The sequence below is a fragment of the Hylaeus anthracinus genome, unplaced genomic scaffold, assembly GCF_026225885.1.
Source record: "Hylaeus anthracinus isolate JK02 unplaced genomic scaffold, UHH_iyHylAnth1.0_haploid 4, whole genome shotgun sequence".
NCBI classification, from domain to species: domain Eukaryota; kingdom Metazoa; phylum Arthropoda; class Insecta; order Hymenoptera; family Colletidae; genus Hylaeus; species Hylaeus anthracinus.
The window spans coordinates 1,210,386-1,231,130 of record NW_026535289.1 but is presented as its reverse complement, the minus strand read 5'-3'; the positions used below and the strand labels follow the sequence as shown (position 1 = coordinate 1,231,130).

The 20,745-nt window shown below is 35.3% G+C and overlaps 1 protein-coding gene across 12 annotated transcripts in view; it reads right to left on the bottom strand.

Annotated features, from left to right (window-relative positions):
* The window catches only part of LOC128895084 (gamma-aminobutyric acid receptor subunit beta), a 234,612-nt gene that overhangs the window by 26,730 nt on the left and 187,137 nt on the right, over positions 1-20,745 (bottom strand). For all 12 annotated transcript variants that reach the window (XM_054157331.1, XM_054157333.1, XM_054157334.1 and 9 more), the window contains one exon: positions 16,626-16,708. In XM_054157331.1, coding sequence (XP_054013306.1) covers positions 16,626-16,708 — 83 coding nt within the window. The remainder of the gene's footprint in view (positions 1-16,625; positions 16,709-20,745) is intronic.

Genomic DNA, 20,745 nt, shown 5'->3' with positions numbered 1-20,745 from the left:
CCGTTAAACGAAAGTTTTGCTTCCTGTAAACACGACGAATCAGACGAGTGATACATACAGCATTTAATGTGTATTGATGCTGTCGCATCAATTTTATACCATTTTTTTGGAAAAGAAATGTTCCATGGTCATATGTGTATTGTGTAAAAAGTAACTTGATGAATCATATTATTGTTGTTGTTAGTGGACCAATAAACATTTTTTTGTTTACGAATATACATTTAAATGGCCATTCAGATCATACATTAAATTTGATTACACATCTTTTTGTAATTTTTCAAGGTAATTTTCAGGCTTTGTAAGTAGAACCCAGTAAATTCTTTTGCTTATCGTTTATCAGAGATCTTCAAATGACCTTGAGCATAGAAATTTGAAGACCATGTTATAAGCTTTAATATTGTATGAATTCCTATAGAATTATAAATAAAACGAACTACAGGGCTGAAAATAAGAAATCAAAAGGTTTAGACAAAACAACAAAGTAAGTTTAGTAACAAAAACAACAATAATAAATAGTTAACAAGTTACATGGGTCATCGTGTACAGTCGTGACTTAATTAATGTTCAAGTTAACCAGTAAGTTATTGATTCTTCAGAAGCGTTATATCAATTTCGTTACTCTTAAGTTTAGTCTGATATCCTCCTACAGAGTTACCTTTTAAAATAACGCTCACGGCATTTAAGCAGGCTATGCATAATTACAAAAAAATCTCGCGATGCAGAGTTAGATCGTAAAATCAATACTTAATTACTTTGAGCCTTTGAATTAAGTAAGCTCAACACCTTTTTCTGAAATTATACATACAGCTTTAAAATAGTTATATCAATAATTAAAGAGAACCACGAAGAACGTTCGGAGCGTCATGAATCCATTTCAAATACATCGGTATCTCAAAGTCATTGTGATTTTTACTTGTACCACGATATTTTGAGCTCAATAATTTTAAAAGGAACATTTACAGAGTAAAAAGTCGTAACTCTCGAAAAATTTAGTGGAAAAATTGCCAGCTTTTACTTCGAATGCTCTCCTTTGAGACCACGTTGCCGCGTTACGCGTAACAGGAAGCAAAATCTCGTTTCCGTGGAAAAACGGTACGGTCGAAATTCGGTCCTGGATAGAGCGGAAACGAAAATTATATTCACGTGCGAAATACATGCCGGTCTTCATCTAAGAGTACAGAATCAATCTACCAAACGATCTAACATACGCATAAAGTGGCCGGGGATTAGGTACGAGTAATCGGAATATATATATAAATCGGTTGAAAAAGTCAGAGATCATAACCAGATAATCATTGCCATACCGAATGGGGGGAAGGGCCACGTTGTTAATTTGTGGCTAAATGCTGCAGTCGTTTCGTTCTTACATGCGCTGGGCTAGATGCACAATGCGTTTTAATTCGGTCGCACCGTGGTCGACACGTCGTTTTCTGTGTTTAGCCTCCTTCGGGGCTGGCCGTCGTCGGCCCTTACTACGTCCCCGGACACGAGGCTCAGTGCTATATGTCGGAGGCTTTTCTTAAAAGGGGGGGCCAAGGGCTTAGTTTTTGTGACAGTGATGGTCAGTGGTGGTGGTGGTGGTGGTGGTGGTGGTGGTGGTGGTGGTGGTGGTGGTGGTGGTGGTGGTAGTGGTAGTAGTGGTGGTGGCGGTGGTGGTGGTGGTGATCTTGTGACAGTGGCAAACTGGTGACAGTGTTCAAATAGCACACGTTCGTAGACTTTTGTCATTTGGAACCATTGTTTCACTGTTCTTCGATCCGAAACACTGGTTGTTTACAGTCGTGCGTGTGCTCTATGATTTTTTCAAGTTTCAGTGCGATTTCTCCGTTGATCGTATTCCCATTTAGCGAATAAACACTTTTCCTTTCGAGTAATCTAAACAAGACTTGTTTTACTTCGTTTACTGTGACGTTCAACGATCGGGCAATGGGTGTACGTTGTATCTTCGATAGGGACTTGAGGATCTGTCTTAGACGCACCTTTTGGGTGAAAACCATCTCTTATAAATGGAAATTTTAGTTACTTTTAACTGTGACTGAAATGCAAAGCAAAGTTTCAATAGTCTTCTGTGGAGGAGGCATTCAGAAATTGTATGTTTATGTAACGACTCTTTCAGAATTAAAAGCTAAAGAAAACTGAAGAAAAATAGACTGTAGGAAATGGAAGTCCAATGGGAGGACGAAAGGGAATAGAGAGTTGAAAGGTGAACGGTGGTACTTGTAAGAAGAAAGTGTAAGAGAGAGGATGGAATGGACGTTCAAATAATTCTAAAGGGGGCAATAAAGAATATAATAGAATATTAAGATCTCTCTGTCGCAGGGAAATGATAAAAATAGAGATTTGATCAAATCCCTAAGGTAGATGATCAATTCACGGGAGATGTTAAAATAACAACTCCGTAAGGTCATTCCCCTAAAGAAAGTAAGTAACTTGATCAAATCCCTTAACCGTTTTAGTGTAAAGATGAAATAATATTGTTTAGATATTGAAAGTATTTATTTAGTAAATTATGCGTTATTAAAAGTAGAATAGGTAATACAACAATACTCATAGAAACATAAATTATTTATTCGACACTAATTAGCAAAAGAATTAGATACTTATGCTGATATTTTAAAAAACAAAAAGAATATTTTTAGGGAATGTAATTAATAAATAATAATGTTCATTCATTTCTATTGAAACACGTTGTCGATTTTTGGCATCTCGAGTTACAAATTACGTTACTTTTTTAACAGGCAAATTTTTTTGTTCTACATTGTATGTATTTTGGAGTGTTCACAGGAACACTTCTTAAATCCTTGACCCCAAATAAGGATAATTTTCCTGCAATCTCGAGATGCCACAAATCAACAACGTGTTTTAATAAAAATGAATGAACGTATTTATTTATTAATTATTAAATTCATTAAAAAATGTTTAAAATTTCATTAAAAATATCCTTTTTGTGTTTTAAAAAATCAGCTCAAGTACCTATTTCTTTTGGTAATTATATAGTTTCGAATAAATAATTTATGTTTCTACGACTATTGTTGCATTACCTACTCTACACTTAATAACGCATGATTTACTAAATTGATACTTTTAATACCTAAACAATATTATTACATCTTTTCACTAAAACAGTCAAGGGATTTGATCAAATCATATTATTTCATCTTTTCACTAAAACAGTTAAGGGATTTGATCAAATCTCTATTTTTATCATTTCCTTGCGACGTCTCCACTGTCGTTCTGATTTGAATAATCTAAACAAAAGTAATTTCACTTCCAAATGAAACTACTTATATAACAATTCATGTAACACCCATTGACATTATATCAGTTCATTTTAAAATTAAACTTGCATTACAATTCCTATAATACTCATTGACCCTATACAAATAATCTTGCATAAATGTTTTCAACAAATCTTTTGATCATCTTCAAATGTACAAGAGACACTGAAAATTTGAATACAAAAACATAAATTCTTTTTTAAATAGTGTGTAAGTATATGACGAGAGAGATAAAATACTAATAGTGGGATACAAATTTATTTTCTTTCATACATTATTGCAAAAAGTATTTGTATCTTTTTCTATAGATTCTCTTGATCCGTTTCATGCATCTATAAATAAGCAAATGGTTGAAAACATTTATGATCACCGGTTTCGATGAATATTATTTGAATTTGCAAGATCTGCAAGTTATTTTATTTAAAAGAATTGACTAGCAAAAAAATAATTATTGATTTTTATTTGATTCACAATGAAAAGTAATCCAAGTTTCCTTTTATAGGAGAAGATATTTTGGAGGCTCGTCTAAGGTAGTTGCTGCTAGTGTATCCTTAACGAAACTTCATAATTTTGCATTATAGGTACATATATTGCTCTTCATGACCAATCAGCATAAATTCATTGTTCGAGCATTTTTTTGTATGTACATAATCTCTCTTTTAAACACACGTTTTCTGTTTCAAGTATATCCAGCATACGGAAATAGATTTATGATAAACAGCAAAACACAGTGGTGGATACTAAATGTAATCCATTAATTTTCTCTCAATTCTTTCATATTGTTTCAAGGAACCTTTATGATAACTATGACTCAGATATCAAGAGAGAATTATTCAATGAAATTTATTTTCTACTACCCTATTTGCCCTTCACGATCAAATTGTTTTCTCGCCTTTTCCTTCACACGTATCGTTACATTTTAATTTCTTTTCTCTCTGAAAAATTCATGCTGAGATTTTCTAGGTTGATAGGCAGAACTCGAACGCGACACGAGACGTTCCATACTGTCATTTACGATTCGAGTACAACGTGGGTGCGGAGAAATTACACGTTCGCTATGACCGACGTGATAGTTCACAACAGTGGTGAATTGGTAGAGTGGAGACCCTTCGGAGGATGCTCGTAATTCGTTTTACGGTTATGTGACGCAGATTGCTATCGAAGATGCAGAAACTCGTGCTTCTCCTCGAATTGTTCTCAACGACCTCTCGTTAGATATTCGATTGTTTTTTTTCTCTCATGTAAACCACCACGAACCGCGTTCGTTCTCGCTGCTCAAGCGTCAGCTAGCTCGAGATCCAACTTGCTGGACCAACGATCGACCGTTTTTTTTTGCACGCGATCGAGCTCACGACCTGTCTCGTTTCGAGTTACTGCAAATTGCACGTCAGCTCTCGTCGACGATTACAATACATACGTCGCGTACGCGGCAGTCGGAGATGAGCAAAATACTTGTCCAGATTAAAATTTAACGAATCGGTTCAACGAATAAATCACATTTGTTTCTTTTATTTGTTCGTCGATAATTATACGATGAAATTCTATTTAACTTTGAACAAGTACAAGCTTGTTCGAATAATTGTTCAATATTCGTGACGAATAATTTGCTATTCAGGGTTTCTATTCACGATCTATTAGAACATAATTTTGCCCATTTCTGACGGATGTTTCGTAAATTTATAAATTGTTTCGATAATGACGTGTTACGAAAAACTTTTTCAAAATTTTGTTGAAGGGAAACTATGTACAATCAATGTATTCAAGGTTTTTGATGATCTAACTTATTGTTATTTCCAGAATTTAGGTTACAAAAGGAAATTTACAAGCTAGAAATAAAACGTAAGTTCGTGAATAAGAAGAGATCAGAGGGATTTTTCTCTGAATCTGAATTTGTTTCACATATCTACCGAAAGCAATAAAGCATACATTTATGAGTACGAGAATAATACAGAGATTTTTTTCTTATAGTAAATTGGAAATGAAATTCATGTTAACATTGCGAGTTATGTTATGGAGAAAAAATCTCTATGTTCCTCCATTGTTTAAAAATCTATGTCTCATGTCTAACTTTTGTAATTTGGATTCTGAAGATGGTAATGAATCAGATCATCCAAAACACTAGATCAAGAGTTCTTCCCGAAGGGCTTGAAGATTATGTTTTTTTTTTTAAATAAAGTATACAGGGTGTCCCAAAAGTCGGGGAGGAGCCGGAAATGGGGGGTAGCTGAGACGATTCTGAACAACAATTTCCTTTGCAAAAATGTCGGATGGCGCTTCGTTAAGGAGATATTCAGAGAAAACCCCGACCAATCAGAGCGCGCGTAGTCCGTTGGAGCGGCCGCGGTAGCGAAGGCTACGCGTTAGGCGGCAGCGTCAATGTCCTTCGATGCACGTCGAGTCACTTGTTCGCGTATGAGCGCGGCCGCGTAGCGCGTAGCCTTCGCTACCGCGGCCGCTCCAACAGTATACGCGCGCTTTGATTGGTCGGGGTTTTCTCTTAATATCTCCTTAACGAAGCGCCATCCGACATTTTTGCAAAGGAAATTGTTGTTCAGAATCGTCTCAGCTACCCCCCATTTCCGGCTCCTCCCCGACTTTTGGGACACCCTATATATGTATACATTCGATTGTTTTTATTTGTATGTAAACAGTGTATGTAAACAATGAAAGTAAACAGGATCATAGCCAAACGTGAAAGATGATGTCGTTCGAGTGTTCTGTACGATTACACCGACAATATATATATATTTTTTTTAAACAAATTCTAAAGCTCTTTTCGGAAAACCCTTTGTATTTGATAGGCTTAACGCGTTTTCGTCTTACACCAATGGCGAAAACGCAATCTACCATTATTTCTTTTCAGTCGAAATAATTCGCAGCTTGACCAAGTCGTCGTTCATAGCTCTCGATACGTCGATAAATCGCGACAATAACGAGCAGCCGAGTGACGTAGGACGTCGACGGAGGGATTAAAAATAACGATACCGGCGAATCGCGTTCAGCAGAGTTCCATTAATACCTCGGACGGACATTATTGCTAGGTGAAATGTTATGCGAGCCATTGCACGAAAATGCTGTTGATTTTTGATCCACGACTAACGAAGCATTTTCACGTGAAAAACTCGTCCCACAACGTTTTAATTAGACAGACTCGGGTACGGGCGTTGCAATGCGTTTGAATTAATTAAGACAAATCGCGGGAGGATTAGTGAATATTGAAATTCAGAGAGAGTGTAAACAGCGAACGTCTGTTTCAAAGACTGACTGAAATGAGACACGAATTAAACGGGGGTAGTAATTGATTTCATTGGATTTAATTCTCCAGGTACAGTAGAATCTTCATTATTTAAATTAATACGGATTCAGAATCGTTCGGTTATGAGAACCTTCGAATAATAACTTACTTTTCCGATGTAGACTCTTTCGTGCTCGAGGTAGAATAATGAAAATGATAATAAGTAATCATTATTGATTATTATCGATGGCTTCATTTGTCATATTTTATACATTAATTCTCTTTCATTTCCAGATTATTGAAAACGTGTTCATGAAACTTCATTACCAGACGCAATTTAGATATTAGTTAATTACAAATTATGAGGGATAACAGTTAGTAATTATTAATTTTGTCTGCTAGTAACATGTGCGTGTAATTATCCATCTAGTTTTTGTTTCTATTTTTCAAATATTCAAGAAGAAAATTGTTGCTACTTTTGGAATAACTTTTATAACCAACAAATGAAGTTTTAAATTACTAAAATTAATGAGCAAAATAAAGATTCTTTTCTTATATTTAATATGAAACGATAAATCTATTATTCAGGGTCTCCCCAATTTAAATGTCTGAACTTTGGGAGCGTAAAAGCTAAAACTATAAAAAAAAACGTTAGGTGATTTGCTCGTTTATGCTCCGTTTTCGAGAAAATCACGAAAAAAGAAACAAACAAGTTTTTGTCTTCTCTGTCATTGAACCAATCAAATCACCTAACGTTTTTTTTTTTATTAGGTTTTCGGTGCCCCTATATGCTCCCAAAGTTTAGACATTTAAATTGGGGAGACCCTGTATACATGATAGAGTATACTGTACCATAGTCATCAACAATCAAATAAAAAATCAACAACTTTCCGTTCATTACTTCTTGACTAACAGATTACAATTTAAACGACACAGTGAAGTTATGCTGTAAAAAAATGGCGACGCGATAGTCATATTTGTCATCAATTATTCCAATAAAATATTGCCCGTTTATGCGAAAGATACAATTGGATTTCTACGTGAACCAAAATCAGGCTATATTACAGTATTAATATCGCAACAATCGAAATGCTATGCAACAATCGATTGAAACTGATAATAGACTTAGGATTTGCCACACGATGCTTTCACATATTCACACTTAATTTCCACAACAATATTCCCGACTAGTCTTCTGAAATCTGAAATAAGCACCAATTGTAATCAATTCTACTAAATAATTTCAATGATTGTCATTGAATTAACATTGTTTAACATTTACACCGCGTATTAAATCGCGAATGAGCACCGAGGTACAATTACTGTGACTATCAGTATATATTAATTAGAAAAGAAAACAAAGTGGTATAGGAGGAAGTTATGTGTCAATTGTCTCCCACAAATGTCAGGACATTTTGGAGATTTTCGAATTGGAGATTCTACCGTACTTGAAAGTTTTTTTAATGATTCAATTCTAGACATCAACAGTGCAATGTTTGTGTTATGTAATTTATTAGAACGAACAATTAATGTGCAAGTTGTGAGAGATCTACTTATCTTGACACTAAGTTAAATTATTTTCAACTGCAATTACAAATATTCACCTAGTGGTAGCCATTAATCCTGTATTTATTTGCCTATTAAGTTTATTGTGTGGAAAATATGACGAAGGTGGCCGATAGCTGATTAAAAATTGTTATTAGCATCGGATACTGAAATGAATATACAAGTGAAATATCTTCGACCAGTTAACCCATTCACTGCCAGGCAAATTTAAAGTGTTCTGTTTTGGGCGCTAAGATTTAATACAGATGTGTAAACTTGGTTATTATTTTGATAATAAAAAGTGATATTAAATTTGTTGTTTTAGAAAAAAAATTTACGATCTTCTTTTGCATTACTTTGTAACTCAAAAGATTAGGAACTCATCCCTTGAGTAATTGCCATCAATTTGAACTCCGTGTCAATTAACTTTATCGAATAAGATCTGACGAAATAATTAAAAACTACTTCTGACATTTTGTCCATGAATCAAAAGAAGATACACTTATTTTCTCTAGAAAAATGACAGACCTCCTATAGCACGATATCAGTCGACGACGACACCGTGGTAACGCATCCTAACGAGCGAAAGATGCTGAAGCCTCGGATAGTGCTCGTTCTCAAAAGGAACGAATTAATGCCGCCGGGTGTCCATAAGTAGTCTGACAGCCTCGATATTAATTGCCGTTAATTACCATCCTCGTAATGGCCGGCGGGAAAGAACGCGTGGGTCGCGACAAATCCGGACAGAGATACTTCTAACGAAGCTAATAATTCCCCGCCGAGACGAGGCCGGGAACAATTAAGGACGAAGACACGGTTCGGCTTTCTACTCCGCGAAACTAATCAACGAACTTGGTCAAGTTGCTTTGATATCTTGAGTGTCCGACTTCCTGGTGGCCTTTCGTCGTATCCTGCAAACGACTGACTTTTAATATAGAGATCTCTTAGCCGGAACGAGTTAGGACGAAACTTTTTCCATTGTCCCCGTATAGATTACCAATCCCCAGGCTGGTCTCGGGACGGGTATAATCAAAGGCATCGGATGCGTTTCACGACTCTTTTTGTTTCGTTTTGTTCGTCGTACTCTTCCCCAACCCCTGGCGCGATGGTCGCTTGTAATTTACTCCGTGAACGGGTACCAGCGATTTTATCATTTATTTACGTATCCGGGCATCGATAATATCGTATCGTTGTCGAGTTCCGAGGTAAACACCAGCCGCCGGATTAAGCGGTACAATTACCGAACTTATTGATAGAAGGACAATGATTTAATGGCCGCTGAACGATCAGACTGCCAAGCCGTAATTACCATCGACGAATTAATCGCTCCTATCACCGTTAATCACGGTGCGCGTTTATTAATAATTATTTATAACGAGCCGACGAGATTCCGGTATCGTTCATGGATTTTCGACCGATGTGTACCGCGACGGGGGTTGCTGCTTAGGGTGACTGGGATGAAAAATAAGGTATCTTTCGAATGTTGACATTTTTGGTTACTAAATCAATTCGATTTACAGACAATCCCATAAGTATTCGTACCTTTAATGTCTATTGAAGACATTTGTCTAAATTAATCGTTTGATGTTTCAAAATATATTTTTTATTATAAATAAATATATATGTGTCAAGTCTATTTATGTACGTATTTATACTGAATCATTTATTTGGAAACATCAAATCTGTCATTTAATTTAGACAAATTTCTCCAATCTAGACATAGTGGGTACGAGTCCTTATGAGACTGACTGTATGTATATCGAACTTCTTTCTATAATTACTGTGTTATCAATTATATTTTGGTGAATTTAGGATGAAAATTTTGTAACAAGAAATTATTATACGATAGTTAGATGCTGAGAAATTGTCTCTTTACTATCTGTTTTCAAAGTTTTAGTAGTATCCATGAAAGACAGGGCTTGAACATTGGTTTTAGTGTTGAATAAAAGTTAATTCGATTTGAATATTACAAAATATAAAGTTCAGTAAGATTGTAGCTTAGTGTATGACTTAGGTCACAAATGAACATTTGATAACATTTAATTTTTGTCTCGAATACAATTTTCAAGAGCAACCCTATTTTTCAACTGGTCACCCAGGAGTAACCCCTAGAGAGCAATAATTCTGATCGTGTATATTTAATGACAAACATTGACTGGTGTTTACTTTAGTTCGTATTAATTTCCCCATAAAACTAAAATCATTAAAAATTGCCTACGCTTAATCACAATTAGAGCAACGGGAAGTGGAGGTTTAAGTTCGATAAATGAACGCCCGTATCCCGACGGATAAAGCTGAAAATTTATCTTCTAGATCGTAGATCGAGTTCCGCTGATGAAAACAGAGAAGAGAAAAAATAGAGAAGAAAAAACACGAATCAAAGAGAGCATCCGGGCATCCTCTTTCGGTTTCACACACCCAATATTCGCGTGCAATTTGCAGCAGTGATAATCGGCGCGAGCTCGTGATAGTACGCACCACTCGTACGCAAACCCACATGTAGAAAATACACGGGCACAAACACGCACGCATACACACGTCCATTCGCGCTCGCACAACTTGGACAAGAAAAGAATTGCACGCGCATTCACGGCCACGCGCAGGTGGTTTGGTTAGCTACCCCCGCGTACGTGCCACCGTACACTGGTGTGTTTCCACGAGCGTCAGCCCACTTTCGCGCGCTACGAGAAACCTTTCGTTCTCTATGCTCGTCAACACTAGCAACGCAAACGCAGCGGCTCGTCCGTTGGAGCCGTGTGTGGTCGCCGACTCGTTTCGTGCTCGAGTCGACGACGGATGGGTAAATGCGTACACGGCGAGCGTCTCGATCGAGACTGTCGTCCTGGCTGTCGTGGACGCTGCTCGTCGAGGTGCTCTTTTGTTCGTCGCACACTGTGCTCCGTTGCCGAACCGATCGCGCGTTTCGATCGCTCGACGTCTTCGCCCGAGGATGGGATTCGACTACGATGAACCAGGGAATTTGTTTTGAGTTCGTTTTACATTTAGAAACTGTGACAACATCTATTCTCCCCCGTAATCTCTCGGACTGTACTCCCGTCAACTTCTATACTGTATTCCCGTCACTCACTAGAAAGACTATCCAATCGATGCAGTCGCACAGATTTCTTTACATCTATCGAGAGAATATGTGTACTACAAGGCTCACGAAAATGTGATCTACAAATGTTAGGGATAACTGGTTGGAATGGTCATAAATGGGGGCAACAAGAAATGGGTGAGGAGCGTGATTCGATCCTGAATCCAAAAATGCGAGATGACCATTTGCACCTCCCTTCGGCAGTTATTCTTGGGGTATTTAGAGGTACCCACTGGCCTCCATCTGTTTTTTCATTTCCGTAGATACTCCAGATAACACGACCATTTCCTCACAGGGCCCACTTGTTTTACTTTTAAATGCTCTTTCCTCTTTCCTTCGTTATTGTCCTTCTCCCACTTTCCGATTCACTTTTTCGTATACTTCTCTTTCTTATCTCGCTAACTCCTGTTCACCGTGTCGAAGCCAAGTAAGCTTGGTATTTCTCAATTTTATTTTTACGAGTCTTGTAGTATACTCCCTCGATCCACATAAAAAAATGTGTGCGATTCCATCATCACTCGAATAGTCTTCCAAGTCTTCCTCCTCGTAAACAGCGATATCATTCGGTATTTTATAATCTGCGGTTATCGATTCTAAAGGTAGTTCGAAAACAAACGCAGTCGGTTCGAGGAACAGAATCGTGTCCATGCCTATCTAAGCAGCACTTCCCAGTACCGAGCGAGTGACGGGAAAGCAGACGTTACTGTAGTAAAGAGACCCTACAACTGTCCCGTCAGAAATTCCGATGATATTCGCATTGGTAAATGTAAAGGTCAAGCGATGACATTCTGTTGAATATTTCGTTGCGATAAACATTTGTTTTAAATCAACGATTCAGATTTGAAACGAAATTTTGTAATTTATAAATTTATTTTCTGTAGATATTTACTGAATTTTATTATGCAGTATATTCTTTTATTAAGAAACATTAAAAGCATTCTATATTTTCAAATTGTTAAACGTATATATGTAGTTGTTATAAATGTATGTACAGGGTGTCCACGCTAAAGTGTGACAGACGCATATTTCAATAACTATTAATGCTACGAAAAATTTGTTTATATGTAAATTGGAGGATACAATGGGCTCTATATTGTGACGTAAACGAAATTTTTTTATATTATTAATTTGAAAGATATGATGGTGAAGTTTCGCTTTTTAAATGGAAATATATATTTTGGGGGGGGGCAGGCGAGAGTGCTTTTCAAGACGAATTCATTGACCCTTAATGTATTTACCCGATTTTTATTAGTTTTCAAGATAGAACGCTTCGAAATTTACTGATTTTCAGTGGAAAAGTCTCGATTTGAGTGACCGCGTCGGACCGCTTTTATGTTTTGTCACTCAAATCGAGACTTTGCCACTGAAAATCAGTAAATTTCGAAGCGTTCTATCTTGAAAACTAATAAAAATCGGGTGAATACATTAAGGGTCAATGAATTCGTCTTGAAAAGCACTATCAGAAACTTCACCATCATATCTTTTAAATTAATAATATAAAAAAAATTTCGTTTACGCCACAAAAGAGCCCATTGTATCATGTCATTTACATCTATCAATTTTTTCATATCATTAATAGGTATTGAAATATGCGTTTGTCACACTTTAACGTAGACACCCTGTAGTGTAAACATAACATTAACATTAGAAATTAATTAATAGCATGATTAAGGATTATTAGAATCATTCATTATGCAAGAGTAATTTAAAACGTTTTCGATCACTGTTTGGGCCATCTTTAGAAACAATTCTAGAATTTTTAAGTAGAATAATTTGTTATTAAAATTAATTATAAAAGATGTAATTTTGTAAAGAGTGAAATACCACTTGACTATTAGTGGCATGATAGAAAATTAAAATTTGCCTTTATAATAACAAAATCTACTTGGGAAATATCGAGATTAATGAATATGCTGTGGCTTAAAATGTTTAAAGAGAAAGTTTTCGAAGGCTAATAAACATTAGTTATTTTTATTTATTTACGAGCATTTCTTTTCTCTAATGTTTCCTTAAATTGTTGAGCCTTGATATTTTGGATGTATTTAATACGTATTTGTGACGTGGAAGTGTCTTGAGTGACTTTAACACATATTTGTGTATAGTTCAAATATAAATACATGATCGAAAACGTTTAAATGTAATTTAAAAACTACATATTAAAATTTAATTGCTTATAAAAAATTCTCATGAAGTGAAATATTCTAAGAAATCTCGTTTAATATATACAGATGATACTAATAATTTATTATGTCTTTTCTGTTATAACCAGTACGTTGGAATATCTACATTTAAATATGTGTTTAGTTCCACAGCCATATATGAGTACATTATATTAAATTTACAGCTAAACACATGATACATGTTCTAACAACAGAATAATAATATTTGAGAATCTATATTTTAAACGACTATATTTTGAACATTTTTATTTGAATGCATTGCTAGTGTTTATTATTCTAGCATTATTTGCATATCTATGCATTTCTCATTTCAACGAGCACTTTGTTTTGCATACAATGAAATTTGTTGTTAATGTACTGCATGTATCATCCTTCCAGCTGTAAAACTAAACATAATTTACACATACATGTAGATTTAATTACGGAATCAACACATGTTTCATTTAAAAAAATTCAAAAATATTTTTCAACAGGTTACATAAGATCACTTATGAAGCCACTGCTCATCACTAAGATATTTTTTCGTAAAACACCTAACGTAATTACTTTTATACTTCAAATCTCAATTATTTATCATCGATGCCCATTGCAACGATATATACCACAGAATGTCATCATTCAACCATCAGATTCACCCCCTTCGAATATCATAAAAATCTTTCATGGAACAGCTGTAGGATCCTTTTGCAAAGTTGCGTACAGACCAAAGAACCAACGCCACCGAAGACACATGTGCCCGGACCTTGGCACAAGATCCAAGCACATGTGCCCTCGGTCGCCTTGGCTCCCCAGTTCGTACGCGACTGAAGATGATTCTTCGTACAGCTTTTGCGAACGTTCTCGCGACATTTCTTTTTATCGTCAATTCTTCAGTCTTCGCCTTTCCCCTACTTCAACACTGATCATTCCACGACGTTTTAGTAGATCATATAACTGTCGTATCGAAACGCGCGTCCGTTTCCGGCTTGTTCACGATGTTACGTAGGTTGACAGTCATCGTGAATGGTATAGAGAAACTCAGTAAGAGTGAGCGAGAGCTGGTGAGTGAGCGAGTGAGTGGACGGGGTGAATGAAAGTGATCCACGGCGATACCGGGGATCGTGTGACTGAATCGTGTGTTGGTGAGCGTGTAAAGTGACGAGTGATGGACAGACAGACAGATAGAAAGACAGCTAGAGAGGAGAAGACAGAGAAGAAAAAAGGAAGAAAGGGTTTCGGAGGATCTCTGAGGGTTGGGGGCGTGGAGTTGAGTGGCGAAAGTTGAGGCGGTCGCGTTGACGGGGGTGGGTTGTAAGGTGTCAGGGTTAACGATATTTCGTATGAGCGTGTAAAAGAAGGACATACGAGGTTTCGTTAGTTTTGTACTTTGTTTTTCTTTTTAACGCTCGGACGCATATGTACACGGCAGAGGCGTCTTTCTGAGCTGATCTGAAAAAGGGTTGAAAGCGATGTACAGTTGAAACGCGATTAATCAACGGTAATCGACCCCCGATTTCAATTATGTTCTTCGTCTACTTCGGAAGCAATCTTCTGTCGAACGAAAACTGACAGCGGGATTTAGACAACTGATGCGTTACCGGAAATCTGAAGTATTGGAAGAGTATATGTGAACTTAATCGCATCGTTACTTCATCAGTGGTGCTGAAAAACGGTATCAGGGGTGGAAACGATTTTCGATATATTTGTCAATACTTCGAAACCAAAAGCGATAATACAAAAATATTCCCATTTCTGTATAATATTCTATAACACTCTAATTAAAGATTGTTTATAAACTTCTCTGTAGAAAAAACTTCTTACGAATGAAATTTGTTTAAAAATCTTCCATCAAAGTATTATAGAGCATCAAGAACTATAATATTTTTGCAACATCTTGTGGTTGCAGATATATTAGCAGAAACACGAAAAATTATAGTTTCCCTGAAAAGGTTGTATCACTCTTACTAACAACAGTTTTTAGCATCAATGAAAAATATCAATGTGGTCAGGCACAAACATATTTTATCTTTGCAAAACTTTAGATTTCTTGTACTGTATTTATTGTCAAACTCCCATATTGAAAAATTTGAGGAACCTATAGTTGCCCTATCGTAAATGTTGACAATATTTTAAGGGGTGAACCTAGAAATCGAATGGTACCATTTTAATAGAATATTTTGTCTCGATGACAATTTTTGATAAACAGTTCATTTTTGCCATAGAAAACTATGTTTTATGAAAAAGTGTATCGAGTGTGCAGAAAAGTATTTGCTGTTGAAGCAAATATCTGAGTTAGGATAGATGACCCTACAGTTTATTTGTCCAATTTTCATATAAAATAATTAAATTTTATACGATCTTATTTTACAAGTATACAGCCCATATGCGTAACTTGTTTATAAGTATACGAATAATAGTTTTGCCTATTAAAAAATGCATTGCAATATATATTCTTATGATAGCATTCTCCCTTAAACGAGATATGTATAATCTTACAACTATATGTGTGTAGAATATATTTATTTTCACAGCAGAGAGGAATTACACATTTATATACCAAATGAACGTAGTATATACAAAGTCAATTAGTTGTAAAAAAACATATAAACGTTATGATACATGAAGTTTATTTGAATAAAAATGTATGAAATCAAATGATTGAAAATGATGGTTCCCTGTATCGCTCTCCTAGCTGTAAGAATTGATGTAACGTACATACACATAGTCGTAAAATTGAGCTACATTCAAACATAGAAGTTTCAATGTATTTTTTAATAGTACATTAGATTATTAGTATACCTTGAAATGTAATACTTGTTAAATAACATTGTATACATTTGAGTATTCAAATTGAAAGTCAGGCGACATCTGGAGCCAAGGGAGTTTGCACCCCGAAGCATTGTACTCACCCAGAATATTTAATTGCGAAAAATAAAAATTTAAAGACATTTTGCATTGCAAATCGCAATGTCCATTGAGACGAAATATTCCGCAGAATGTCATCCATTCTACCCCTAGATTCACCCTTTCAAATACCAAAATCATCGATAGCACAGCTGTGGTGTCCCATTGCGTATAAAATTTGGAATAATCTCGGCAAGATTATCCGCGTCTTGCCTGATCGTTAACGTCGATTACCGTTCTCAAGATCGGCACTGTTGATGTACAATGACGAATAACGGATCGTATGTTTCCATGTACGTAATGTAGCGTGTCTGTGTGACTGTGGACAGAGGCGAGGATGTCGAACTTTCTCAGATTGTCTCTTGTTCGTATGTATGCATTTTATAGACGCGCACGTGCGTACTTACAGCTCTCGATCTCGATATTGCAGAGCTGTCGGTCCATCGGAAAGTATTGCAGATTCATTGGACACGATGCTGTGATCGTTAAACTGCAACAAACGTAAAGATTGCTTTCAGTGTGTCTACTCCGGTAGCTTTGGTCAATTAGTTTCTCTAGTCAATTTATTCTTTCTCGAGTGTCACCCTTTCATTTCTATACCAAGAAGAAACGACGATCAATTTTGAATAAATTTGTCGGAACGACGCTTGACGTATTAAAATCGATAACATTGGATATACTTGAAACGCGCCACTTATTATTTCTGTTTAACCTTTTGGACCAAACGTTTGTATTCTTCTTCAAAACTGTGAAAATAGGATTCTCTATATTGAAGAGAAGAGACAAATTATTTCAGATTAGAGAGGAACTACCAAACAGACATTTGTTATAGTTTCTCGTTAAATAATTTATATTACTTAATTCTAGTAGTTCCTCATTAAGCAATTTAAATTATACAGAGTAATTTATCTCGCTTCTCTATATAATATAAATAACATAAATTATATTATTTAAGTAATGTTTGTAATATAGAGAACATACGAAAAATTGCTTCATATAGTGTAAATTACTTAACGAGGAACTACTACAACTATAGTATATGTAATTTATATAATCTATATTATATAGAGCACATAAGATAAATTACTTACATTTAATGAAGAATTACCAAACAGAAAATTGTAGTACTTCTTCGTTAAGTAATTTATATCTGATCTGTTTAATTTAGATCACCCTAGTTCGATCATTTCGAGGAGGACCGCAAACATTTGGTCAAACATGTTAAATAGAAATAATAATGTGTTTCGTTTCGACGACATTCGATGTTATGGACTTTGACTGAATTTTTAAGTCGGAGTTCGAATTTAAGCTGCATCAATTTCCAGTAGAGGTTCCTATTTCACATGTACTGGGTACACATGCATTAACCATAGGAAGACTGAGCCATGATCCGTTAGATTAATAGGAGCTTCTCGAGCCCATCCATGTTATCCATAATTATCCTTGAAAACCCACCTTAAGATATAAATATCTTAAGAATAATAGTAGTTTCCAAATGGACAAAAGTGGATATACTAATTTTTTTAATAAATGTTAGTTATCAATAATTTATTATTATATAGAATAAATTAAAGGTAGAGTAAATTATATAGAGTAAAAGAGAATCTGTAAAATATTTTACGATATTGAAACAACTGTATTGTAGAGTATTTTTTAGTGCATATCTGATGCTCCACATTTGTCGTATACTATTGTATACTATTCGAATGCTTCTGTCATTTCTGCAGTTAGCATTGTATTCATTCTTCCATGTATCGCTTCTCTAGCATCTCTCTTTGCTAGTTGGTCCCTCACCCTTTTTATTCTTGTTCTTAGCTCTTCGCCCTTAGGTGAAGGTTACCTAAATCAGGTCACCTTAGACATTTTTATAACTTGTAATATTTTTAATAAACGATTTGTATTTTTCTATATGTATTAGTCTCTAATACACACGAAATGATAACCAGTACAACTACATATTTTCGAATCGTTCGATAGAAATATTACAATTTAAAGAAATGTCCAAAGTGGTCCAATTGAAGCAACCTATCCCTATATTTCGTGTGCCATTTATGACATGCTGTAGTAAGCCGTTTAGGTTTTAGCTTTCGTCGTCAATTTCGCTTTTAATTAGTTCATTCTTTATATTGGGTATATCAACCCTCTGCAATCTCCTGTGACTCTGAGGTCGTACACCCACATATGGTGATTTCACTTTCTCACCACTGAGTGTCATCGTGGTTTTAGAGCAATTGTATATCCACCGAAGAATTTGCTTACAACAGTCATTTCGACAGTTTCTCAAACCAGGTTGCATACACTTGCAAGGCTATTTTTATTAATAATTACATTTCTATTTATATCTCATATTCGGTGTTCATCCTATTATATGATGCTTTTGGAAGCCCACAATAATTTAAGAATACGATTTATCGAATTCCATCGTGTGTCACGTGTATACTAGTCCCTTTAATACACGTTCGTTTAAATACCATGATTTTTAAATTTTAATTCGTCGCAATCTTCGTAGAACAACGATCGAGGTTAGGCGACCACCCTTGCGACTCCTCGATCATTATACTGTTTCGACCTGCATCGATCGATAGTTTTCACCCAAACGAAGGGAAATTATCTCCATCGAGATCCCTCATCGTTCTGTGCTTTCTGCCTAGTTTCGATTGGCCTTGTGGTGATAGAACCGGAAGGAGACGTAATGTAAAGGAACGAAAAGGGTGAGCACGACAAAGTTAGATGTACATGGATCGTCTGAATATAGTAGCGTTAATACCAGAACACTCGAGGATGGTTCGAGGGGGATAGATAAGGGGATAGATAGTACAGATGGGACGGAGGGAGAAGGAGATGAAAGTGGCGTCGACCGATGCTGGGAATAAATTTGTTGTGGCTGATACAATTGCTCCCTCGAGTGTCTTGGTTGCTCCTTGGCGGCAGCGTGTATTGAACTTGGGTTGAAGTCGTGCCTGAGAAAATCTATTTCACTACTCAAAAATTCTCCTTCGTATTTCAATTTTCTGATTTCCCTCTTTAGAGAAATTGCTCTTGCGTCGAGTTCATAAAATTCAAATAGATTCTAGTTAAGAGTCTTGAGAATATTGTGATGTTACTGATGGACAGATATGTAACGTTGAGAAGGATTCGATCAGGTAAATATTTGATTTGTGAAATAGCATCTATAAGCTAACTTACCGGTGAGATTGTTGCGAGTCTTGATAATATTTCGAACAACGCAAGCTGTTACTATCTACCATTTTATGTTAGTGGCATATCCACCTCGCAATACGAAAACATTGTGTAAAATTTTCTTTGATTTATTATAACACGTTTTTACCTGAAGATTTCCACATGGACACCACTATATATCTCTTCGAAATTCGCATTTACACAAGTTGATCTTGTGCTGAATTAAGAATATTCCATTATATTCTTGTTGAGAGATCATTTTGTTGGTTTAACAATAAGGTATATTTTCTATATTTCTATTCCAGTGATTCTTAACCATTATGCCATCAACTTTTGGTAACAGATGTGATGATTTTTTGCTTGTTATAATTTATAAAATTATTACTATAATTTTGATGAAGTAAACAGATTTGTTCTAAACAGGCATCGGTATGAAATTTTCCTGTGTTAATTTTATTTTATCTTCTAAAAAAGTAGTTACTCGCTAAATTAATTGTATATTCATGAATTAATTAAAGCTTAAGGGAAACAATATATCTCCACGAGAAAACTCTAAAAAATCGGCTTATTAAACTTTTATAGGACAGTACATAATTATCAATATAATATCTAAACAATTAAAATATTTTTATCCTTAAACTGATACTTGATTCGGTTGAAATTTTCTTTTTTATTGAACTTGTACTTCAAATTTATACTTGAAAAAACAATCTGTCATTGAATTCATGTCTTCCTAAGTCGTCAAAACCGAGCCTGTTTTCTCTCTCTCTAAATTGTGTCCTTTTAAGGATACATTCTATTGTAAAGTTTAGAAAGAAGCTTTTTTGGGAATTAGAAAAAAAAAGAAATCTATAAATCGTACAATATTCCATAATTTCGTGCTTAACGATAGATACTTAAAAAGTTGAAAAACAATTTTTTCTTCTCATTCTATTAGCACAATTCTAAGAAAGGAACTCACATTGGGAAAATTGCTCGTAACGAATTTTTTCGAAACCAAAACCAAATTTTTTCTTGGCTTTCGTATGTATTAGAATGATGTGAAAACAATGAACATTGGGACATTGGCATATAGTTTTGTAAAATATTGAAAGAATATTGATTGTTAGAAAATGTTTCATAACGGATGTATTTATTAACTGATACTTTTTATTATAGTATATACGATAATAGACGGGCATAGGAATATAACGTTCTTTGAATTTTGATAATCAGTGCATTGGTTTTCTTTTTAAATCATGATTACAGTACAAATAAATAACGTTCTGAGAAAATAGCGTTAACATTTTATCTTTGAAGCCGCTATATGTTTCTACTCAAAAGGAATTAAAAAATTTTATAATAACA